General features: G+C 41.0%; 1 protein-coding gene across 4 annotated transcripts in view; it reads left to right on the forward strand.

Annotated features, from left to right (window-relative positions):
- The window catches only part of ULK4 (unc-51 like kinase 4), a 174,818-nt gene that overhangs the window by 69,613 nt on the left and 79,107 nt on the right, over positions 1–26,098 (forward strand). For all 4 annotated transcript variants that reach the window (XM_081882917.1, XM_081882916.1, XM_081882919.1 and 1 more), the window contains exon 32: positions 15,527–15,632. In XM_081882917.1, the coding sequence (XP_081739043.1) occupies positions 15,527–15,632 (106 nt within the window). The remainder of the gene's footprint in view (positions 1–15,526; positions 15,633–26,098) is intronic.

The following is a 26,098-nucleotide window of genomic DNA, read 5'->3' on the forward strand; positions in this document are numbered from 1 at the left end:
TTATTTAATTATGATGGTCTGCTTGTTAATATGCTACTTCAGTGGGCATGTCATTATTTCAAAAAGGCTGTGCAGTCTTATTAGACTGATTTTGTTGTGATATGTACTAGAGAAAGTTCTTTCATATTCTCGGTATACTGTAGATTGTCATGCCTAACCCTGACATGGAGCCAGACTCAGACTCCTTTGAGAACATACTGTACCACCCATTGACTGAAGATTTAGGGAAGCAGGCATAGGGAGCTGTCAGACCGCCCCTCTGCCCTCAAAATCATAGATGCATAAAGAGTCAAGCTTGAGCTACAAGCCCAGAATGAAGTGAGAGCCTGAGAGCCCAAAGTTGCCATGTGGCTCAGGAGTTGTGGCTGTTGGCATCTGTCTCAAGAGAAAATAAAATGTGCTTCTGGAAATGAAGTCAAACAGCTGCATTAGCAGCACCTAAGTGACCTGCTTTTGAATTATGGTGCTGGAGGAGACTCTTGAGAGTCCCATGGACTGCAAGAAGATCAAACCTATCCATTCTTAAGGAAATCAGCCCTGAGTGCTCACTGGAAGGACAGATCCTGAAGCTGAGGCTCCAATACTTTGGCCACCTCATGAGAAGAGAAGACTCCCTGGGAAAGACCCTGATGTTGGGAAAGATGGAGAGCACAAGGAGAAGGGGACGACAGAGGACGAGATGGTTGGGCAGTGTTCTTGAAGCCACCAGCATGAGTTTGACCAAACTGCGGGAGGCAGTGGAAGACAGGAGTGCCTGGCGTACTCTGGTCCATGGGGTCACAAAGAGTCGGACACGACTAAACAACAACAAAAGTGACCTCCTTGAGGCACAAACCTGAGCAGTGTGTATGGAGGTTCTGGGTTCCCAGACAGCAAGACCCGCCTCTTGGCTTTGCTGATGTGGTTCAAAGGAAAGCAGAGCAGTGCACCAGCTTGGCTGCAGGAGTTGCTGGAAGGAGGCATACAAGCACCATCCAGCCGTCTTAGGGACTTTTCGTGTGAAAATAAAGCAAAAATCCTACAGTTTTCCTGCAAACTATGTGCTAGGCAGTGGAAGCTGTTCCACTGCCTGGCACACGAATGGGAACAAAACTAGAATTAGTTGGCTCTGCCTCTCATTGGCCACCCTGCATTTAACCCTACCAGTCCTGCCCCAATCCCTCTGGAGAGTAACATCACACCTAACTTTGCAGACTGACCTCTTGCTGCACAATGTAATATATATGGCTTGGAGCAGGGGTGAGGAACTGTCCAGATGTTATTGGCAGTGCTAGCTGGGATCCTGCAGATGTAACTTAGAACATCCCTGTAAGTTGTGGTGAGCCAGGAAATTCATATTAGCTGTGTACCTATTGCATGGGAAAAATACTTACGCTTGCTTGCTGCATGTGCTACCAGCAGCATCACTGTTTATGGGGACTTGCACCACCTGGAAGTCCTGGTTGGCAGCTATGCTGGTGGTGGTTCCAATGAGAAGGAAGAATAAACTGAGGGCAGAGGATTGATTGTATATATATGAATTGTTCTATCCAGAGAACCATGCTACTTCTAATGAATGAGCAGGTTAGTCGTAACATCTGACAAAAAGAGTATGTTTCCAACATGTTTCGCTAGAACTAATTGGCAACATTATTTATTCGAATTGCAGGGTAGGGAGTGGACAGACTAGCTAAATTACTAAGGTGCTATAGTATGCAAAACTTTCAGAATTGGAGTAACTGATAACAGCACAGCAAGCAGAAATTTAATTGGAGGTTTTGGCTTTTGGAAAATAATTTAAAGATTAGCAGAATATTTATTTCTTTACAAAATCCGCTTGAGTGTTTTGTTGTAAATTTGCCTTTCTGTTCCTTGAGCAATAGAATTCTATTATGTCTTCCTTGGTACTCCTTAAACGCTGTAAAATTACAATGACTTTCTCATTTCATGGGTACCAAGCAAAAGTTTGCTTTTTCTCTAGGGAAGTTGGAAGGAGTGAAGTGGTAGCAATAATTATTCCAAAGTTAATTATATTTTCAAATTAAACTACATCCTTGGGGAAAATTCTTTCAAATCTCTAATTTAAAGCTCTGTCTATGAAAAGGTGGTAACAAGGTAAATTAAATGTTCTTTAAAAAGCTCATTTTTTTCTATATTTATCATCATAGCCTGAATGATGGCCAGCCACACCCAAGATCAGAATAACTTGAAATAACAACACCTCACTTTTTCTTAATATGTGTTTTTATGGGAAAAGCTTTATTTGTAGTTACCACAAAAGTTCACTGAATTTTGAAAGGTTCCCAATAAGCCCAGTGACATCATTTCTGTTATACATTGTATGTATAGGTTTGGGACTGGATCAGCTTTGTTTGCCCTGATGGGAGTGCAACCCTGCTCCTTCTGCATGATCCCCCAGTGGCCTTCAGTACCATTCAACATGGTACCCTCCTGGACTGAATCTGTGGGATGGGTATCAGTAGCACTGTGTTGCAGCGGTTCTGCTCCTAGCTGCAGGATTGTGTCCAGAAAGTAGTCTTGGAAGAAGGCTCTTCAGCTCCATGGTGTTTTCACTATGGGACACCACACTATTTTGTCAGCAATGCTGTTTGACATCGCTGTGAAGCTGTTGGGAGCAGTCATTGGGTGTTTTGGAGCAAGGTATCATGAGTACACTGATGCTACCCAGCTCTTATTTCTCCATTACATCTGAGTCGGGAGCATGTTCATACTGGTGCGTGGATGCAGTGTTGGACTGGATGAGGGTCAATAAACTGAGCTTGAATTCTGAAATACTGAGGCCTTGTGGGTCAAACTGCCTGTTCTAAATGGGACTTCACTCCCTTTTAAGGAACAGGTATGCAGTCTGGGGGTATTCCTTGATTTGATCTCTGTCACTAGAGTGACCTCTGTGGCCAGCAGTGCTTTTTATCAGCTCCAACTGGTACACCAGCTGCAACCATTTCTGAACCATGATAGCCTGACCATAGTGGTCCATGCATATTGGGTTCTCAAACATTGATTTCGCATCATGTTTTATATGGGGTTGCCCCTTGGATCTGGTCCAAAGGTTACTGGCAACATGTTACTCTGCTGCTTAGAGTTGTACCATTTGCCAATTTAAGGTTCAGGATTCTTGGGCCCAAAATACCTTAAATACTGTCTGGTCTCTTATCCCCAGTGGGGAACTCTCTAGTGCAGCTAATCCCAATGCACTCCCTTTCACTCACTCTAAGCTCCAAATTGTTCCTTAGTAGCCACACCCATACCTGCCCCACACATGATGTCAGGGTATGGGAAAGGCAGGTGTGATTTATGTGGGTCTAATTGGGATTTAGACCATGCCTACACAGGCCTGCAGGCTAAAGGTTCCACACCACAGCCTTATAGTAAGTCAGTATTACTAGTCTTCATATTACAGCTGAGGATGACTGAGACTGGGAGACAGTGCCTTGCCTAAGATGATCTACTTAATTTGTGGCAGATAGCAGATTTAAACAGGGAACTTCCTAGTTCATAACTTAGTTTGATAGCTGCTATGATGATCATTTGATACTGTGTTCTCAAAGAATTAACATTTGTTGTGTGGATGGATGTTTCAATACGGGAGAAGTTATGAGCTAATTATAAACCTCTCAATCTTATTAAACCTTTTGTAATTAAGTAATACCTGGGATAATGTTTCCAGGTTAATGGTGCTGCCATTATCTGAACACATTTCTGCGTTATACTTCAGTTAATTATCTTTATTTTGAAGTCTGGTAGAATCCAAATGGTATGCACCACTCTAAATATATTGCATAGAGGATTCAATAATTTAGAGGGAGATTTCATTTTTGAAAGGTCAGGCACATACCAAGTACCTGTGTACATACAGAAAAGGTGCATTTGCACAGATGACTAGATGCCTTCCTCGTCATTTATGTGAAGAAGGCATCTGTCCACAGATTAAATTTATTTCTGGTTTAATTTCACTAAACTGGAGAAGTAAATTCTAATGTTATTTTCTAAGATGCAAAAGATGCCTTGAACTTTAGCATCTCAATATACTAAGAGCCTAACTACGCATTGTATTAAATGCATAGTATATAGTAGCACCTGTGGTTTCAAACAAATGAAGAGGAGGAAAATATTCATTGGGACAATTGTGCACAAGGAGGGAATATTTAACTCTTCCCTCTCCAACCACGATCCCAACAAAAATCCTCCACACACTTCAAGTACTGTTAGAAATTAAGCTTTCAACTCTGCCTTTCGTAAGGCTGACTATGGGCATTGTTTGTCAGGGTGGTGGCTGGGGAGGGAAGGGTTAGACCCCATCACCCTGCATCATTATCATCATTATTTCTGCTAGTAATGATTAGTCTTGCTACCTCGGTGAAACCCAGCAGGATTGTGGTGACTTATTCCACATTTAGCGGTTTTCCTTGAGACCTCTGTAGAGCGCTGGTCTTTGATCACAGCAAATCTTTCCACAATTCTACCTCAAGTGGGGTGATTTCCCTCAAGCTCATCACAGCTCTTTTGCCGTAGAATTTTGTGAAGTGCTTATCAGAAGGCTGATTCTCACTCTGTTGAAAAGAGCTTGGTTTTGGCAGGCATATGTTCTCTTCGGTGGCCTCCTCTGTGTTTCATATACCAGTGCCCAAAACAGAGTAATTTCTGAAAACAGCACTTCTGAATATGGACGGTCTGATTCTGTACACAGCACATCTAAATTCCAAAGGTGGCAGTCACACCACTTGAAGGGGTGTGCCCTCACTGGTGCGCCTTTTCCTGGGGAGGTCATTTCTCCAAATTCCTGCAGTGGATAAGAGAGTTGTTCTCTGAAGAAAATAAAGGATTCTCTTCCTTCTAAATCTATTAGTTTGGCTTGAGGGAGGTCTTTCACAAGCAAGAAATGCTTGTGAAACAGAAGCTTAAATCTAAAAGCCACAAAAGGAGGAGATGCCACAGATCTCCTTCCACTGCAGTTCTGTGGGATCTCTTTCCTCAGTATCCTCCCCTGGTTTCTCTCCAGTTGAAGGGCAACATGTGGGTCGTGGCAGGAGCTAAGGCAATTACATAGAATCCAATTTAGGAGAAATTGTGGCACCAACAGAACAAACTAGAGCAGTTGGAGATGCGCTTTCTGAATCAGTTGCTATGGAAGGCAATGAAGTGGGAGAGTTATCTGAGGAGGAGCTAGAGTCCACCAGCTCTCAGGGCAAGCAATTTTCTTCCGATGTTTATCCTGCCTTGTTGGCAAAAGCTAGACAGATTTTACAGCTTATTGAGGAATTCCTTGTTGAGCATGAATCTTCTAATGAGTCTTTGGCTTCTGGGGTAGAAAAGGTATTTCCTTCAGCTTTATCTAAACCCGTTACAGTGCCCTTTCCACTAGCCTTTGATAGTGTTTGGAAGGTGGAGTAGATTAGTCCTGATAAGCTGAAACTAAACCTCAGATTGGCTGGGAAGCATTATACCTTCCGCAATAAAATTATGCAGCAGTTCAATTCCCAGCACTGAAATAGCCCGTGGGTGCCCTGGTTTCTTCTGTTGTCACTCCTTATGAGGGGGAAAGAGGGGTGCAAATGATTCCTATGATAAATTAGTGGTGGGCACATTGTGCAGGAATTTTGAGGCTGATGCCTTCAAGTCTTCAGTCACCACTTAAGTCTTTGCTAGGGCCAGATATATGTGAGCCGAGGGGTTGGGATCACAGCAGGATATCCATAAATCAATTAAGGATGGACTTATGAATGCGGCAGCTAGACTGGTGACTGGGGGCGGCCGCCGAGACCACATAACACCGGTCTTGAAAGACCTACATTGGCTCCCAGTACGTTTCCGAGCACAATTCAAAGTGTTGGTGTTGACCTTTAAAGCCCTAAACGGCCTCGGCCCAGTATACCTGAAGGAGCGTCTCCACCCCCATTGTTCTGCCCGGACGCTGAGGTCCAGTGCCGAGGGCCTTCTGGCGGTTCCCTCATTGCGAGAAACAAAGCTACAGGGAACCAGGCAGAGGGCCTTTTCGGTAGTGGCGCCCGCCCTGTGGAACGCCCTCCCATCAGATGTCAAAATGATAAACAACTACTTGACATTCAGAAGACATCTTAAGGCAGCCCTGTTCAGGGAAGTTTTTAATGTATGATATTTTAGTGTTTTCCGGTTTCTATGGAAGCCGCCCAGAGTGGCTGGGGAAACCCAGCCAGATGGGCGGGGTACAAATAATAAATTATTATTATTATTATGAAAGCCTTTCATATGTCAGCCCTTATGCCTGTTGCGCCTCTGGATATGCTGCAGTTCAAAGCCAGGTCTATGGCTGCTACCACTTTGGCATGTTGGGACAGTTGGTTGTGAGAGTAGAAGGTGGATCCCAGGCACCTGGTGACCACCCTTCCCTTTTCAGGCGTCAAACTATTTGAAGAACCACTGGGAGAACATAGCATTGGATCCGAGCCTCTGGCTTCAGGAATGAAAGTTCTATTACATTATTTTTCCCTCAGCATAGTAGCAAAAGTATTAAAATGCTGGTTTAAATTCTAATTAAAGTCATACATTTTAAATCTAGAACTTTCTTGTAGCAGGTGGGGGGGGGTGTTAGTATTGAGTTTTAAAAACAAGACCTACATATATTTATACTGTTTCTGAAAGAGCCACGGGTTATTTTGTAAGTAGACTGGTTTGCCTTTTTCTGTATAGCATAAGTTGCTTGTGATCAGTTTCAGACAGGGTGTGATTAAAATTCACCACACGTAGTTGTCGTTAGGACTCACATCTGGGTAGCAGTGCAGCAGCATATTGCTGAAAGCAAATAGTCTAGCAATTTTGATCGATAATAATGGAGTCTGAGAAAACACTGGAGGCATGAATAAGATTCCATTAATAACAAAAGAGGGAGAAAGAGATGTCTAGTGCAGTTCATTTAATGCAGAACTCCCCTGAGACTGAAGTGGGGATTATTCTTGCTGCCCTTCATATTCGACACAGGTGCAGAGGACGCTGATTGGGTGACTGGCATCTCCATAGCAAGGATGCTCATACTCATGAATAAGAGTCTAATTATATCTTAATGATCTCTACTGCAAATAGGAAAACAAAATCTTCGCCTCTGCAAATTGTTACCTTAGTATAGCTGCAAGACTGGAGAAATTTAAATTATCCTTCTCTAATCTCAGGGGGATGCATTGTGAAAAATGAGGGTTGTTTATAGTAGAAAATTAAATTGCTGTAAAAGCTTATTTCAATAGACAGTAGAGGAACCATAATAAAATAATTTTGTAAAAATGGAAGTGAGAGCATGCTTAATGGAACATGATTAGATTTAATTTTCATGCTATCACAATCATTAAGGTGCATTATCATTCCTTACACCTAATTTAGGCTCTTTACCAGTCTCACGGAGTTACTTTTCCATGAGGCGCTGAAATACATGTTGTGCTGGAAATAAAAATGACTGATAATGCAATATTGATATGTCCTCTTGAAAACATGGTTGCAGATCTTAAGTTGAAAACATCCTTAAGTGCAATCATCTGTTTATATAAACAAATGCTTATAGGGAAAATGAATTTCATGGAATAACACAAAGTTCAACATTTATGTGAAGGCTTCAGGTGGTGATTTGTTTCACTAGCAAGGGGAGTCTCAATCACCAGTGCACATTTTCTCGCAAATGAGATCTGGCTTACCGTGCTTCCCAAGTAATCAAAGCAAATATTGTTGTCTACTCCTGAGCAAAAGCCAATTACTTGCATTGATTCCTTACTTGTTTTACTGATTTGCAATAGCTATTGAGTATATAACTTTAGAAAATGGAAGTTTTTGTTGTTGTTTAGTCGTTTAGTCGTGTCTGACTCTTCGTGACCCCATGGACCAGAGCACGCCAGGCACTCCTGTCTTCCACTGCCTCCCGCAGTTTGGTCAAACTCATGCTGGTAGCTTCGAGAACACTATCCAACCATCTTGTCCTCTGTCCGTCCCCTTCTCCTTGTGCCCGCCATCTTTCCCAACATCAGGGTCTTTTCCAGGGAGTCTTCTCTTCTCATGAGGTGGCCAAAGTATTGGAGCCTCAGCTTCACGATCTGTCCTTCCAGTGAGCACTCAGGGCTGATTTTCTTCAGAATGGATAGGTTTGTTCTTCTTGCAGTCCATGGGACTCTCAAGAGTCTCCTCCAGCACCATAATTCAAAAGCATCAATTCTTCGGCGATCAGCCTTCTTTATGGTCCAGCTCTCACTTCCATATATCACTACTGGGAAGACCATAGCTTTTACTATACGGACCTTTGTTGGCAAGGTGATGCCTCTACTTTTTACTTTTTTTTAAATGGAATTTGAAATGGAAGTTACCTTGCCAGTTTATAAGATCCATGTTGTACTTGACTCCAAATCCTCTGATTTCAAACAGATGTTCTTGCTAAGTTGCCCATGAGTTTTTAACATGGTTGTAGGTTTCCAGTGGTGAGTAACTTTACTACCTCATGCTTGCTTACATCTTAGCAGAGGACCAGAGCCTTTCCACATGATGTGGGCCTAGTTAAGTATTTCCATTATTAATCAATTATATAATCACATTGTTGAAATCAAACATTTATAAATCCCTTATGATGTGAAGTAACCATCTGCACTCTTTCCCCAGTATTAACTTGCATCATAAAATAAAAAACAATAATAAACAATACAGTTTTGGAATCCAAACAATTAGTCATATATTTTGGTTCTAGATAGGCAGCAAAACCTGAGCTCATCTTATACATAGAACAGAGCTACAATCTGGGTAAAACAAACAACTGCCACATCCATTGACTGAGATGGCTCAGTTGGTAGAGCATGAGACTCATAATCTTAGGGTTGTGGATTTGAACCCCCATTGGGCAAAAGATTTCTGCATTGCAGGGGGTTGAACTAGATTAGTCTACGGGTATAAGGCAGTATACAAATAAATATTTTTTTAAGAAATAGATTATCCTTATGGTACCTTCTAACTCCACAGTTCTATGATTCTATTATACTATTTCACTGCGGGGAAACTAACATACAGTTGCATTACTCTCTTTCATCATGGCTACAAAATAATTTATTTCTCAGACTTTGCTAGAAACTGTTGGTGGAATTCAACATTGCACTAATATGGTAGCTCCATCAGCGCAAGTATTTCTACTTGCCAGACGGAACTATCTCCCCTCTCCTCTCCCTAACCCTCCAGAGCGGATTTTGGGAAGAAGAAGACACCTGCAATAAAGTCTTATACATTACTGGGGAGAAAAGGATAATTACCGTATTTTTCACTCTATAGGACGCACCTTGTTTTAGAGGGGGAGAACAAGAAAAAAAAATCTCCCCCTCTCTGCTCAGCACCCCTTCAGCGAAGCAGCAGGAGAAACAGAGCCCCTTCCATTTCTCCTCCTGCTTCGCTGAAGGGGTACTGTGGAGCTCTCCCTCTCTACTGAAGCCAGGAGAGTCTTGCTCTCCCGGCTTCAGCAAAAGGAACCCAAAGCCTTTGGAGCGCAGCACGAGGTCCCGCTGCGCTCCCAAGGCTTCAGGGATAGCCACCTGAAGCCTTTGGAGCGCAGCGGGAACTTGCACTGTGCTCCAAAGGCTTCAGGAGGCTATCCCTGAAGCCTGGAGAGTGAGAGGGGGTTGGTGCAGACCGACCCCTCTCGCTCTCCAGGCTTCAGCGAAAGCAACGCGAAGCCAACCGGAGCACAGAGGGAGCGCTCCCTCTGCACTTCGGAGGCTTCACGTTGCTATCGCGGAAGCCAAGGAGCCTGCATTCGCTCCATAGGACGCACACACATTTCCCCTTAATTTTTGGAGGGGAAAAAGTGCATCCTATAGAGCGAAAAATATGGTAGTCATGGAAGTGACATTTTAGCTCTTTGTCACAAACCAAATGTAGATTCATTCTACAATTTTAATTAAAAATATAATATTAATTTATTACATTGATATAAAATATATAATATATAAATAACATATATAAATAATACAAATAAAAATTTATACAATAGAATAGCCACCTATCTTTAGACTGTGATTTTGGCTTCCTGGGTGCTGGTAGGAATAACGTATACCAAATTCAGCATAAAACATTGCTGCTGCTTATTTTTTCCATAGACAACCAGTAGAGACATTGATGCTTGCTTTATTAGTTTTCACATAAATGCTACACCAAACAACCTTTTAATATGTAAGACATAACCACCACCCCCACATCATTTCTAGATTACTGTATCTGTAGAAGACGTTTGAGGACTTCACCCCCCCCCCCACACACACACTCCCAATAATTATCTTGTTTGCCAACAAAGGTCATGTAGAAGCTCAGAGAGAGAGATGCCCCTAGTAACTGCAATTTAACCAGTGTAATTTCATTAAGTGGAATAACATAACTGTGCGAAATGTCATGGCACCCTACGATTTAGTTAAATTATATGCCTGAAATTAACCCTTACAGTGTGTATTGATCTGTCAAAGTTGAAAGATAAATACGAATCTATTCTCTTAGGAGCTGAAATTGTTTCAAAACTCAAAAGCACTGACAAATGTTAAGATCAGATTCATTAACGTGGACTACATAGCTAGGTTTCCTGGGGAGGGGATCCCTATTTGTTTCAAAATCTTAAAAATAATTTATTCCATCATTCTGTGCTGCTTAAAATGTAAATAAAAAGGCTAGTGCCCTAAAAAGTATTAGTTTTGGTGGGGGGGGGTTCCCCTGAATTCCACTTTATTTATTTATTTCCCTTTCCTTGTTATACCCTTGGTATTTCATAGCTGGCCTGTTGAAGCACTGAAGCAATTAGTTTTGAGAAGGCTGATTCTTCAGGGTCCAGTGCTTTCTTGCCTTTCATTTGCTGAAGCTGTACATTTTAATGAAGTTGTTTCATCTGTGTTGCCAAACACTAGAATTTTGCTGCTTCAGTTCTAATTATCTCTGCTGGCAAATGCTATGTTTTATTAAAGCTGTCAAGAGCACTGTTCATTAAATGTCCACAGTCTGTGGTGTCGTACACACAAATTAGATCAGCTCTGCTCATTGATGGATTGTGTAGAACTTAAATACTTTCTACACAAGCCTTAGAATCCAATGTAACAGCCACAAGCAATTCTATATGTACATATGAGAAATACCCACGACTTCATGATACTTGGGGCCGATTCAGACATGCAGAAACTGATGTGGCAGTACTTTCACAGTACTGTGTCATCTCAGATTTCATGCGGTGGCTCAGTTGCCACTGTCCTCAGACCTTTTGTGCTGCTCCAGGTTGTTTTCAGCACTCCACTGCTGGCTCAGTGTCCACAAACATGCTTGATTGTGCACTGGTAGAATAAAACTATGTTTCTCTCCATGGCATATTGGTCTAAACCATACATAGCAGTCACTGATGGAGAAAGTATAAATAGCACTACGCCATGTCTACCTTGAGACAGGGCTGTTTATGCAATCTTAATGCAATCTTAATATTTTAAACAGCATCTATACAACATTATTTCATTAGACAGCTGTGTAACCATTGATTGATTTCTGCTCAGAGAAATGTGGTATCATTAAATGTCAACCTTGTGAAAGAATTGGAGAACTGCACATATTTTTCTCTTTTATACTGATGCATTATAAAGTTGAATTTTATTATCTTTTTATCAACTATATGGTGCATTGGACACAGACTGACATATTTATTACACAGAATTGAAAGTATTTAAGGCTTTTTCAGCCGTGGGCTGGTCCACCATCCCTCAGACCATGTTTTTTTTTTGGGGGGGGTGAACAAATTCCTATGCCCCACAAATAACCCAGTGATGCATTTTAAATAAAAGGACACATTCTACTCAAGTAAAAACACACTGATTCTCGGACCGTCCGCAGGCTGGATTGAGAAGGCAATTGGGTCGCATCCGGCCCACGGGCCTTGGGTTGCCTACCCCTGATTTAAGGCATCATCATCTGTCACTTTTATCTGGGTGATCTTTCTGCTTGCTTTGCCATTTGTATTTGGCAGAGGACATGGTTTCCTATTAGTAGTTAGCCTTATTGTGGATAGCATGCTCTTGCCTTCATTTTTAGTAATGAGCTTGAGATCTAAAAATGTTTTAAGAATCGTATTTAGAGTTAAAATTCTTAGCAGTCATGAATCGTTCTGATTTGGACATGCCCCTGTTTGCAGTTGGTGATAGGCAGAAGCGTATCAGATTGGGCAACTGATGGACACACAGATTACTCACTAACTTTACTTTTATTTCTGTTTTATGACTTGGAAGAAGTGCAGGGGAGGTTAGTAGAGACAAGTTAGGACGCGTCACCTATTCTACTCTTGGGAAGCTTCAGTGTGAAGATACAGCTCAGTGGGTTTGCTCATCAGACTACCGTGGTGCCTCGGGTTAAGAACTTAATTTGTTCCTGAGGTCCGTTCTTAACCTGAAACTGTTCTTAACCTGAGGTACCACTTTAACTAATGGGGCCACTGCCGCCATGTGATTTCTGTTCTCATCCTGAAGCAAAGTTCTTAACCCAAGGTACTATTTCTGGGTTAGCGGAGTCTGTAACCTGAAGCGTCTGTAACCCAAGGTACCACTGTATTCCCACCCCTTCTTGCTTCCAGAAGATGGGATCACAACCATTTGGGGCCCACCATGAAACACTTTCCAAGTAACAAATACTTTTGTTTGACAATTATGAGGGTTAGCTTTCATAAATAAATCTTCCAGATTATTCACCTTTATTTTATTTTAAATGTTTGTACCTTCTTTTTCAACCTGGGCTTCCAAATAAGTAAAAATAAATATACAAATTAATATAAAGTGCAGTTAAAATATATCAAAGCAGCAGCAGGTAAAAATAAACACATGATTAAATTACCGTATTTTTTGCTCTATGAGACTCACTTTTTACCTCCTAAAAAGTAAGGGGAAATGTGTGTGCGTCTTATGGAGCGAATGCAGGCTGTGCAGCTATCACAGAAGCCAGAACAGCAAGAGGGATTGCTGCTTTCACTGCACAGTGATCCCTCTTGCTGGAATATTTCAGATTCAGAATATTTTTTTTCTTGTTTTCCTCCTCCAAAAACTAGGTGCGTCTTGTGGTCTGGTGCATTTTATAGAGCGAAAAATACGGAATTTTGAAAGCCTGGGTGAATAAAAATGACTTCACATGGCACTGAAATTTCATCAGACTTGTGCCAAACAAGCCTCAATGTAAGAGCGGTGTTCCCAAGGTTAGGGTGCCACACTTGAAAAGGCCTGATTTATTGTCCCTGCCCATTTCACTGCTGAAGGCATGGAAACCTTGGGAAAGGCCTATGAAGATGGTCTTAATGTTAAAACTGATTCTTGAGAGCACCTTAGATTACCTAGGTCCCAAGCTTTTTAGAGCCTTAAAGGGTAAAACCATTGCCCTGAATTGTGCACTGAAACGGACTGGGAGCCATGGGAATTATTTAAGGACTGGTGGAATGTGCTCCATATGTCTTGACTCCAGCCGACAACCTAGCTGCTGTATTCTGAACCACCTGTACAAATGAACATTTGTAACTATCAAACTCTGCAACATCTCATAGGCTGGATGTTCAGATGGCATTGTGTTTAAAGCTCAAGAGGCTTCTGAGTTTTTCTTTCTACAGGCTTTGTTTGTGCCTTTCCAGGATCAGGGTTGGGGAAATAAGGTTTCCAAGTTGACCATCTCCAGGTGGCTAAAGGGAGGCATTAGCAAGACTACTCCCTTAGAAGAGTAGCTGCTTCGCAAGCCTTTACAGGTCATTTACCCGTTCTGAGTATTTGTAAAACCATCATGTGAGAGTCTATGCACTCCTTTGCCAAGGGGTATAGATTCAACCATGTTGATGGACACAGCATTTGGCAGAAAGCTGCAGCAGAAGGTTTTTGTAGAGGGTCTGTAGTCCCTAGACACACCATCCCTGTATTGGTACTGTCTTGCTGTGTCTCAGTGGTGTTCATTTCCCTCTAAGAACCTCTGGGGAAAGCATAATTTTCTTACCTGTCAATTTCTGTTCAGGGAGGCTTCTGAAGGGCATTCTTCTTGTCCTGGGTTCCAGGAGAGTTTCACATACTGCTGGGTGATCTAGATCCTTATAGCTTCTGCTGCCACCGTATATGTGGGAATGTAGAGGGGGTGTTTTAGATTCACTTCCACACCTTGTCTCTTGGGCTTCTGTTTGCCTACAGTTGATAATGTATGGTTCAGTGCATAATGTGTAGTAGTCTGAGGTTTGTTTTATATGTTGTTGATTTTTGAGGGGTTGCCTGATACTTCCAGTTTTGCCTGGGGAGTGGTGGGTGGTTTCTCCTAGCAGAGGAAGCAGGTTTGGATGGCTCTGTCAGTGAGCTTCAATAGGAGGTATTGTCCCACAGGTATTCAATAGCTCTGAATACATATTCAGAGGTAACAAATTTATGTTTTCTTCTGATGTTCACCACCCCTTCCAACTTCTTCTGTTGGCCCCCTTTGGCAAATTTTAGATCTGTAAAGATCTGTTTTATAAAGTGTTGTGCACCTTTGTGATACAGCGGTATAAACATTTAAATAAATAAATCATATCAGTAAATGGGCATAGTCAGTGTTGTGATACACGCTTCAAAGTATCAGTAAAATTAGTTGAGTCCTAAACTGCCGGTGGACTATTTTAAAGTTTTATTTGCTAATATTATGCTAGGTACCTGGGCAAGACTGAGTGTGGGACACATACATGAACCTAAAAAGTGGGGAAACTGTCAGAGAACCATCAAGAGCCTCTTCTCTCGTGGGGGTCCTCAGGAAGTCATTGGGGAGTGGGCTTTGAACAGCTGGATAAAGATAACTCCCTGGAAGGGTTCAGGAATGGCTGTGAAGTGTATAGATTCCTTTGTTCCTTTTGACAGCAATTCCCCCATTTGCCCCCCCTCTTTTTCCCTGAGGCAACTTGGATTGTAGATTGCCTGGTATCCAAGCACAAAGCACTTGCTTCATCAATTGAAAATAACAGAAAATATCTAATACTTTTTTTAGGATTGGCAACAGATTTTGAGTTATCATATAGGAGGAAGTACATTGCCTACTTATTTAGTTTATTGTATTTTGTCATCATGTTGGGACACCATTTGGATTTACGCCCTCTGCTACAAAAATGGCTTGGGCTTCTCCTGTATATTTTGATTGTTTACTTTTGTTACAGTTAGAAAATACACACTAAAAGCGCTGCTGTTTAAATTAATGGTTACAGGTGGCAAGTATCTTATTTGATTACATCTATACATTTTCTTCATATCAGTGATTGTAACCACAAAGTCAGATCTGGAAATATGCATCAGGACTGTATATTGGAATTTTGCTTGATTGCCATTCTTTGTATTGTAATATGTGCAATAGCAAGTTTCATTATGGTCAAAGTTAATCTGTTGCATATCTAGAATAAACATTATATAATTTAGGTACGTAGTATCAGCTATTTTCAGCATTAGGTGTTCCTAGAGTCTTCATCACCCACTGGGTTTCCTTTTCAATGTGACTTAACCTTTTGTACTCTTGGAAGGTAAATTCTTATACAGATATGTTTTCATTGCAGGAACATCAAGGTGCACTTCTGGGGAATACAATGCAAAATGCAGTGGCAGTCTTGAATAACCTGGTTTCCTGTAGGAAAGCAAACATGACATTACTTTATGATCAAGGTATGTATTTTAACACTGTTTCACTGTACACCTATACACTGTACATCCAAGTACACTGTACTTCCAAGGACCTGGTCTGACCTTGGATTCTTATCTCATTATACATGACAAAGCCATTTTTCACCTTTTCACCCCTTGCTTTTTCCTGTAAGACCTATTGCAGTCATTAAGAGTCGTCAACAGGCTCATCACAGCTATCTGCCAATCACCCATTCCCACCACCCTTCTGAGTAATACCCCTCCCCACCTTCTCACTATATAGAAGGGTCTGGAAACTTCTGTTTCAGTGTATCTGAAGAAGTGTGCATGCACACGAAAGCTCATACCAAGAACTAACTTAGTTGGTCTTTAAGGTGCTACTGGAAGGTATTTTTTTTGTCAAGATCCACCAGTCAGAGTCAAGTGTAAAATAGTGGCTGATGTGTATGAATAGAACTAAACTCATAGCCCGTTAAAAAAAAGCATTCCCAAGTTTTCCTCCATGTTTTCTTTGGACTTCTCTGCACTTGAGTTTAATGTGTGTATCTGAAGCTGTTTGTGTTCCGATTTAAACAGCATCATCTACATAATGTCCCACTCAAACAGTTTTAAAACATCATAAAAATTCTAACAGTTTAAAAGCATTCTCAGCCAATGACCTCGGGGTTCCCAGGTGGAACCCTCACAGGGATGTTATTCATATGTCTCTAGAGTGTTTGGTTTCTTTTTTTACTTAGATAAAGTTTTGTTGGTTTAACCCTCAGATTTTGTCTGATGTGCTGCTCTGTCTTGCTGCCAAGAAACTACATTTGAAAAGCAAATCAAAGAGCCTAGTTAGTTTTTGCATTTCTTTTTTTCTTTTTGTCTAAGAATTTGTGTGCATTAGATGAAGGATATTATAGCATGACATCCGGTTTACCTGTTACACACATTGCATGATGCATCTTGTTTCTTGACTTTCTGAACTTTTAATGTTTGTCTGTTCAACTGCTCTTACAGCTATAACGGGGCGGGGGGGGGCACAGGACTTTATGCTTTTACCATGCTGTTCAAAATGCACTTTTTTCATCTTGAACAACTCTTGATGTTTGAAGAACAGGGGGAAGTTTTTTTAAAACTTTGTGAATCAACGCTGAGAACTGTATTCAGCAATGTCCAAAAGCACACTGTCTCATCTGAAATTAGTCAAAGCCAAGAAGTCAAAGGTTACCAAAACAGTTGGAGAAAATAAAAGAAATCATTTTAAATAGTACCACTGTGATTCTGTTTAGGAATTTTAGTTATCTAATTATTTAATTAATAAACTCCCTTTGAAGAGATTTTAATAAAATGGCATATCATCAGAGCCCAAAATATAAATGCTTTCTTATCCTATAGAAAGATATGTAAGATAACTTAAATTTATTAAACAAAAGCTACCAGTCTACAATGCCGTTTTCCATCTGCATGACAGTGACACACCAAGCCCAAAACAGCATCAAAAATTAATAAGCATGTTGCTAATTGGCACAAAAAAGATTGATGGAGATAGTTGGAATATATTTTAATTGCATGCAATACAATTCTAAGCATATTAACTCAGAATTAAGTTGCACTGAGTTCAATGGGAGGTATTTCTCAGTAAGTGTGCATAAGATTGAAATCTCAGTCACTCAGAAAAAAAAATGTTTGTCTACTCCTTGCTTATTGACAAAGGCAATTTTGAATTGGGATATTATTTAAGGGTATTTGGTACCATTGCTACAGTGACTGCACTTGTACCATATGTGAAATGTTTCTCTGTACCAGAAACGAGTGGTTTTTGTGCACACAATAGAAGTTAAGATATGTTGCTTAGTGATTGTCATGTGAAGTAGCAACCTTATCAACAAGCCTACAACCCTTAATAATAATTATATATATATTTAATACCCCACCCATCTTACTGTGCTTCCCCAGCCACTCTGGGTGACTTTCAACATATATAAAAACACAACAAAGCATCAAACATTAAAAAACAAAATATCCTATACGAGCAACAAACAAACCAACAAATCAATAGAAACCAATAATAACAACAATAATGAGCATTGTACGTGGGGTCAAGCCTATGAATTTACTCCTCTTATTCACTTTTTAAAATCAGCTAATACTTTAAAAACAAAGTTTTAAACAAAATATTTTGAAAACAGTGCAGCTTAAATGCAAATCAAAAAAGGGAAAAGAGATCAAATTCCGCTTAATAATAAAGAGTGGTATTAATCTTTTAATCAGTTGTTATTTTGGAAGGTGAAAGATGTAAATCAATGCAGGAATAGCCTGTTGGTGTCATTGATATTAAAGCAATGGAGAGAAGTTATCTCTAATGTGTTACTTTTTATCTTCAGAAATTGCTGCACAATAAACCATGAATTATAGGCTGTCCCTCTATTTTAGAGTTGCTGTACCTGCTGAATATTGGATACTAAAATAAAATTGAATTTCCAGAGTCTCACCTAAATTGTCATAACCATCATGTGGCTTGGAAAGCGGTTGTGTAAACAAGCACCTTACACACATTACTGTGTTAAAGCTTCCAAAGGCAACTTTCAGTAGAAATGACTTGTCACAGCTGTAAATACATGAAGAAGATCTTTAGTGAAATCACGAATGAGAGCTTGCAGCAGTTGTTACATCCAAGATTGCATTAAGAGAAAACAATAGGCCCTTAATGCATGGGCAGTTATTAAAAAGAGGATTAGGTCTGCAATAAACCTTGGTAGAAGACACTTAATAACTCATTTACACCTCATGAAAGAAAGATAATAGTAGTCAACCTTCACGGGTGAGGTCCTCTGTTCCATCTTGTAGTCCACTGCTTTGACTTTTAGTCAAATGTCAAGAGATTAATTAGATTTCAAATGTCTTGGTGCCTGTCGTATTCTTAAAGTCTGTTAAATCTTGCATCCTTAAAGTGACTCCACTGAGAGCAGCAATCCAGCATTAACGCTTTTAATCAAAAAAGGTCATGTGTCAGCCTTTTATATTTTTAATATATAATGGGCAATTTTCAAAAGGTTCTGAGATCCTGATAAGCCCCAAAGAGAGTACAGCATGCTTAAATGCTTGCAGGACCCTTCCTGTATGTATAGGTAATTTTATTACAAGTCCAGTCTCCAGAGTCAACTTTATTTTCTCTTCTGTCAGCCCTTACCCAACTCCTACGTTACACTGTCATTGTTGAATAGATCTTGAATCCCTCATGATTTCCCATACTTTCCATTTCCATCCGTTAAGCACAGCCTTCCCTTGAAATAATGTATACTATTTTGAATATCTTACATTAAGAATGTAATATTTTGTGGGCCACATTGTGAATGGATTTAAGGAAGAAGCAGTATCAGTTCAATAAAGTGCCTGATTAATATGCCGTTTGGTCCAGAATCATAGGGTTTTTTTCTTAAACAAAGGAGTTCAAAAGTTGCAATGGAGAGACATAAAATAACACAGAGGGCCATTAAATAGGTCGCTTTTGTAGTTATTTAATTGGGAGCAACTAAAGTGTTTTGCTTTTCCAGTAATTCCTACTTTTCAGATGTTAATGCTATTTTTAATACTAGAATTTGTTGAGATTTTTAAAAAGTTTTAATAGTGGAGCTCTTGACTTGTTTGATCCTTCATCATGGCTTGGGCACAATCTGAACATGTAAATATCACATAGGTGATATGAAGTTTCTGACTGTGTCTCTTGTACCACAATCCTAGACCAGGCATATAAGTGGACAGTGTCTTTAGGGGGAGAGCTGTACCTCAGTGGCACAGAATGTGCTTTTCATGCAGAAGGTTCAAATATTAATTTCTGAAATCTTCAGTAGTTCTGGAAAAGAGATCAGTTCTAAAACTGTGGAGAGGAGCTGATAATCTGTTAAGTGCAGGCTTGGCCAAACTTGGCCCTCCAGCTGTTTTGGGACTAAAACTCTCATCATCCCTAGCTAACAGGATCAGTGGTCAGGGATGATGGGAATTGTAGTCCCAAAACAGCTGGAGGGGCAAGTTTGACCATGCCTAGTTTAGTGGATGATACAGTGGAGCATGTGTGCATGTAGATATGCTGGTTTTGCTTTGTATGTGGCTGCCGCCCATGCCAGTTGGAGAGTAACCATTATGAGTTTTTGAAAGAATAAATAATGGGGATATTTTTGTAGAAGTGTAGTTAAAGGTTATACGTTGGAATCTAATGTTGACAGCGCCACTGTGTAATGTGTCAGATATAATTATAAAAACTCTTAGAAGTTGCTGGAGAGTAAATTCAAAACGTGGTTCAAAAGTTATCTAGAACAATCCCTTGTAATACTTGATAGACAGCTTTTATGGTGATTTTTGTCCAAAATATGCTCTAAATCCAAGATCCATGTGTCAGAGAGCAATTAAGGCTTGCATAAAACTCTGAAGATGAAAAGTGCTAAACATAGTAAGAATTAAGTACTGTTAATTACCATTCTGCCATTCCACCTAATACCTTTATTCTGTGATACTTAATTGGCTCTACTGGAATTAGCACGTTTTGTAAAGCATTGAACTCAAACCATCCTTTAGAAGGACAGTTCACTTCAGAAAGGAGAGGACTTTTTATCCCATTCTTGCACATTTCTTATTTGAATTTGGTTGTGCTTGATGCTTATGTCCTCAGAAAAGAAATGGGGACGCAGGTGGCGCTGTGGGTTAAAGCCTTAGCACCTAGGACTTGCCGATCGAAAGGTCGGCGGTTCGAATCCCTGCGGCAGGGTGCGCTCCCGCTGCTCGGTCCCAGCGCCTGCCAACCTAGCAGTTCGAAAGCACCTCCGGGTGCAAGTAGATAAATAGGGACCGCTTACCAGCGGGAAGGTAAACGGCGTTTCCGTGTGCGGCTCTGGCTCGCCAGAGCAGCGATGTCACGCTGGCCACGTGACCCGGAAGTGTCTTCGGACAGCGCTGGCCCCTGGCCTCTTAAGTGAGATGGGCGCACAACCCCAGAGTCTGTCAAGACTGGCCCGTACGGGCAGGGGTACCTTTACCTATGTGTGGGAACAAGGGACGCTGGTGGCGCTGTGGGTTAAACCACAGAGCCTAGGACTTGCCGATCAGAAGGTTGGCAGTTCGAATCCCTGCGACGGGGTGAGCTCCCATTGCTCGGTCCCTGCTCTTGCCAACCTAGCAGTTCGAAAGCACATCAAAGTGCAAGTAGATAAATAGGTACTGCTCTGGCAGGAAGGTAAATGGTGTTTCCGTGCGCTGCTCTGGTTCGCCAGAACCATAGTCATGCTGGCCACATGACCTGGAAGCTGTACGCCAGCTCCCTCGGCCAATAAAGCGAGATGAGCACCGCAACCCCAGAGTTGGTCCCGACTGGACCTAACGGTCAGGGGTCGCTTTACCTTTTTTATGTGTGGGAACACCACCCTCTGATCTGGGAACCTCTCCCTGCTAATCCCCGTGTGCTGCTACTCAGTAGTGAGTGAAATGTACTCTGTACCTCAAAGGTGGGGACCTTTTTTTCCAGTCTGAGGGCTGCATTCCCTTATGCGCAACCTTATGTGGGCAGGATGCCAGTGAAAGGGAGGGTCAGGCAAAAAGTGGATGGGGCAGCAGGTGTGACTCTTGCTCTGTACACTCCAGCTACACGAAATTCAGACACATCATCATCAAATTTATTACCTGCCCTTTAGCAGCAGAACCAAGGGCAGGTTACAACAATTTAAAATTTAAAACAAACCTTTAAAACAGATTACAATAACAGGAAGAGGTGAGACCTGAAAACACATCTCATGTGTCAAAGAACAGGGGTATAGAGGTGAGTCTTCAGCATTTGCCAAAAAGCTGTATAGTGTATAGCCAGGTGCACCTCTAGGGAAGGGAATTCCAAAACTTTGGGGCTGTTCTCCTGGGCCACCTCCACCCCAAATCTCTGAGAGAGAGAGACAGAGCTACCAAGAGGGCCCCCTCTGCTTATCTTATCACCCTGAGAGGGTTTGTAGGTAAGGAGACAATTTTTCAGATGTTTGGAACCTAAGTCATTTAGGACTTCAAAAACTAGCATAAGCATCTTGAATTGGGCCCATAAACTCTTTTTCCAGGCAAGCAAGGGGCATTATTACAGATCAAAAACATGTTACAGCCAGGCAAAAGCCACTGAGGAAGGCACAGAGCAGGGGCAGTTGTATGGGGAGAAGGTGTTGCCTGGGAAGAGAAAAGAGATGGCCCACAAAGAGATGGTTTGGAGGTCGTGAGGTTCCTCATCCCTGCTGTAGCTTCTTGGGAGTACTTTGCTCTGTTTTTGCTCAATATGTTCTAGGGTTCACCATTGTAATGGAAAATAAAGTAAAACCAGATTACGAGTTATTCTGGATTTCAGATAAAACACTGCTTTGTGCCCTTTGATTTCTAAAACCTGATCATGAATAAATATGCTGCAATATAATAAACTGAGAATGTATATAATGAGAAGCTTAACTCTTTTCCCCCACCCCACCCCACTGAAATTTCCACAAATAAAATTCTCCCTCCTCAAAAGTAACGTGAGGAGGGGACATAGAAGTACGTGTCTACAAGTGTTTACAAGAGTAGAAGATGTTCATTGCCCTCCAGATGCCTCTGTGAATAATTAACAGGTCAGAAATTTATGTTTTTTTCTACCCATAGAGCAAATTGTGTGTGCGTTTGAAGGGGCGGGTTAATCTAGACAACGGCACCTTGGCAGAAAGAGCAATATAAAAGTCCAATACTGCTATCCCAATCTAATTCTTCTCCCTCCAGTTGCTATTAATTTATTTTTCAAATGCAGGGTATTATAATCACAAATCTCCCGCATTGTGTCTGTTTTGGCCCTCAAGAAGTTGGATGTGGCATTCCAAGATAGCCTTTTAGACAAAGGCTGCACTTTGACCCATCAAGATAATAAAAGTTGGGGAGAGCCACTTTGAAGAATAATAAAGCACAGCTGAGGCACTGTCATTTTGTCCATCAGTGAATGTATAAGAAGCATTATTTAAAAATTATTATACTGTAATAATAATAACACATGCTACTAAGCGTTTCCCCATCAAAAGGAATACACACAGAGGTCACGTTAGCCTTCTGTCTTTTCCTAAATATGAAATTGTGCAAGTATTAGTAAGTGCTATGCTGTGGGTTAAACCACAGAGCCTAGGACTTGCTGATCAGAAGTTCGGCGGTTCGAATCCCCACGACGGGGTGAGCTCCCATTGCTCGGTCCCTGCTCCTGCCAACCTAGCAGTTCGAAAGCACGTCAAAGTGCAAGTAGATAAATAGGTACTGCTCCAGTGGGAAGGTAGATGGCGTTTCCGAGCCCTGCTCTGGTTCGACAGAAGCAGCTGGCCACATGGACCCGGAAGCTGTATGCCGGCTCCCTCAGCCAATAAAGCGAGATGAGCGCCGCAACCCCAGAGTTGTTCGCGACTGGACCTAATGGTCTTTAACTTTATGTTGTGATTAACATTAGATAATTTTCTGTACTCAATATTATTTTGTGGTATTATTTTTAGGCCAATACTCTTGTAAATACAAAATTATTTAGGGAAAACCTCTTAAGGGGCGGTGCCCCCAAAACAGCACAATGGACACCAAGTGCTGGCTGACCAAGAGGGGAAAATGTACATTTTAAGGGTAATGGAATGGGGGAAACAATAAAAGAGGAAGGGACACAGGTATTAGAATGATTAAGAGACCCTTTATACCATAAAATCTGTCACAGAATCATAGAATTGTAGAGCTGGAAGGGACCACAAGGGTCATTTATTCCAGCTCCCTGGAATGCAGGAATCTTAAGCCCAATATGGGGCTCTAACCCGTGACTCTGAGATTAAGAGTCTCATGCTCTACCAACTGAGCTCTGTTGCAGCTTCATGTACTGGTTGACACTGAGGAGCTGTTTTTTAAATGTCCCTGTGACAGAAGAGAGCTGTCTCTCGATATCAGTGGAGAAAACTAAGATTTAAATGTAGCTGGGTTTAGGCATTTGTTTCCCCCCCACCCATATTTAAAAGAACAACAACAACAAAAATGTAGACAAACCCATGAGGACTATGCATGCTCGGTGGACACAGAATGTTGACTCAGTGTTGGAGTAGGGGAGGAAAATATGGTGGGGGGTTAGGGAATGAATTGGAGTACTGGAACCAAAGAAGTACTGCGCAATGGTACTTCTTTGGTTCCAGCACTCCAATTCACAACAAAGATCAGGCAAGAATACACACAGAGTTCGCTTGTGGCATTTATAAGCAATAACAAAAAAAATTGCAGGCCTCCCATGCTTTAAAAAAAAGTGATTTGTTGTTGTTGCTTATAAATGTCACATGCGAACTCTGTGTGTATTCTTGCCTGATCTTTGTTATTATTCTAACAATATCTCACCATTCTGTGAATTCCTAGATTCATGAGCAACTAAAATACACAGGACAGCTACTTTATGCCATAGAGAAAAGAACCTGTCTAAGCAAAGTCGTTACACTGCAGAAGTCTTATTTTGTTGTCTTCAAAGTGGATGACTTGGAAGGCTTGTTTCGGTGCTGCGAAAACAAAACACTTCTGCTTCCCACCACCAGAACAACCCCCAGTTTTTTACTCTAGCTCAGGAATGAAGACAGGAGGTAGCTAATCTAAGCACACCTTGCAGATGGAGGGGATGAAGAAAGACAGAGGTTATTGCCAGAGCTTCACTGAGCTCTCCAAAGTGAGCCTAACTCTGGGGGACCATGCCTGATTTTTCTCTCCAGCGCCAAAGCTGAAGCTGTGGGAGGGAGCATGAGTTTGGTTTTTTTTGTTTTTTAATAATATTTTATTAAGTTTTATGAATAAAAAAGATAAAACACATACACAAAAATATAAAATTACAAAATACAAAAAAAGAATTACAGACATTTAACTTATAAAAAAGAAAAAAAGACAGAAAAGCAAAAAACAAAACACGCTAAAACAAAAAGCAAAAATCCCTCTTTTTAAATTCTCATCTTTGATTCAATTATTTTCCTGACTTCCTCACATCTCCCTTTTTTGTATCCCTTTTGAAAATTAATTCAGCAAATTCATATCCAATTAATTTATCTATTATCAATCCAATCTTATTTTTAACCTTGTTGCTAGAACCCCTTCAGTTCATTTCAATGTCATCAACATTCAAAAATTTTTGACCAGATGGGCTGACCTCCAAGTACTATAAGACATTGAAAGACTATTTGATACAACCACTGATGGAGGTCAGCAATGAAATTTTAGAGGGGAAGAAGGCGCCAGAATCGTGGAAAGAAGCTTTCATCACATTGATACCAAAATCGGAAACTGAAAAGACACAGCTTAAGAACTACCGTCCCATCTCCCTTTTAAATGTGGATTACAAAATATTTGCAGACGTTTTGGCAAGTAGATTCAAGAGGGTTTTAAACAAAGTAATCCATAAAGACCAGGCAGGCTTTCTCCCAGGTAGACATATGTCTGCCAATACAAGGAACATTATAGATATATTGGAGCTTTTACAAACAGACATAAATACTAAAGCTGTTTTAATTTTTATAGACGCGGAGAAGGCCTTTGATAACATATCCTGGAAGTTTATGAAAGGGAATTTAAAAGAAATGGGAGTGGGCCGGGGGTTTGAGAATGGGATTGATGCAATATACTCAGAACAAAAGGCTAAACTGATAGTTAACAATGTGGTTACAGAAGAGTTTAAAATTGAAAAAGGAACACGACAAGGCTGTCCGATTTCCCCGTTGCTATTTATCTCGGTCCTGGAGGTGCTCTTGAACACGATTAGAGGGGACAGGTTGGTGGAAGGGATACAGGTCGGAGCGAAACAATACAAACTTAAAGCGTTTGCAGATGACTTAGTTCTGACATTACAGGAGCCAGAATCTAGTACGAAAAGAGTACTACAACTAATCCAAGATTTTGGTCGGGTGGCGGGATTTAAACTAAATAAGCAAAAAACCAAGGTGTTGGGAAAAAACTTGACAGATATTGAGTCGGAACGGTTTCAGAGAGAGACAGAGTTAACTGTGGTTAAGAAAGTTAAATACCTAGGGGTAAACATAACAGCAAAGAATTTGAGTCTGTTTAAAGATAATTATGAAAAATGTTGGTCTGAAATTAAGAGAGACTTGGATAGCTGGTCAAAATTGAAACTTTCATTGTTAGGTCGAATAGCTGCTATTAAGATGAATGTATTGCCAAAAATGTTATTTTTGTTTCAGACATTGCAGATTGTAGATAAAACGGAGTGCTTCCGGAAGTGGCAGAAAGATATCTCCAAATTTGTCTGGCAGGGCAAAAAGCCCAGAATTAAGTTTAAGATATTAACGGACGCAAAAGAAAGAGGGGGCTTTGCCCTGCCAGACTTAAAGTTGTATTATGAAGCCGCAGCTTTCTGCTGGCTAAAAGACTGGCTACTTCTGGAGGACACGGATGTGCTGGATTTGGAAGGTTTTAACAATGCATTTGGATGGCATGCATATTTATGGTACGACAAGGTTAAGATC

This window comes from Podarcis melisellensis (assembly GCF_964234715.1).
Source record: "Podarcis melisellensis genome assembly, chromosome: 12".
NCBI classification, from domain to species: domain Eukaryota; kingdom Metazoa; phylum Chordata; class Lepidosauria; order Squamata; family Lacertidae; genus Podarcis; species Podarcis melisellensis.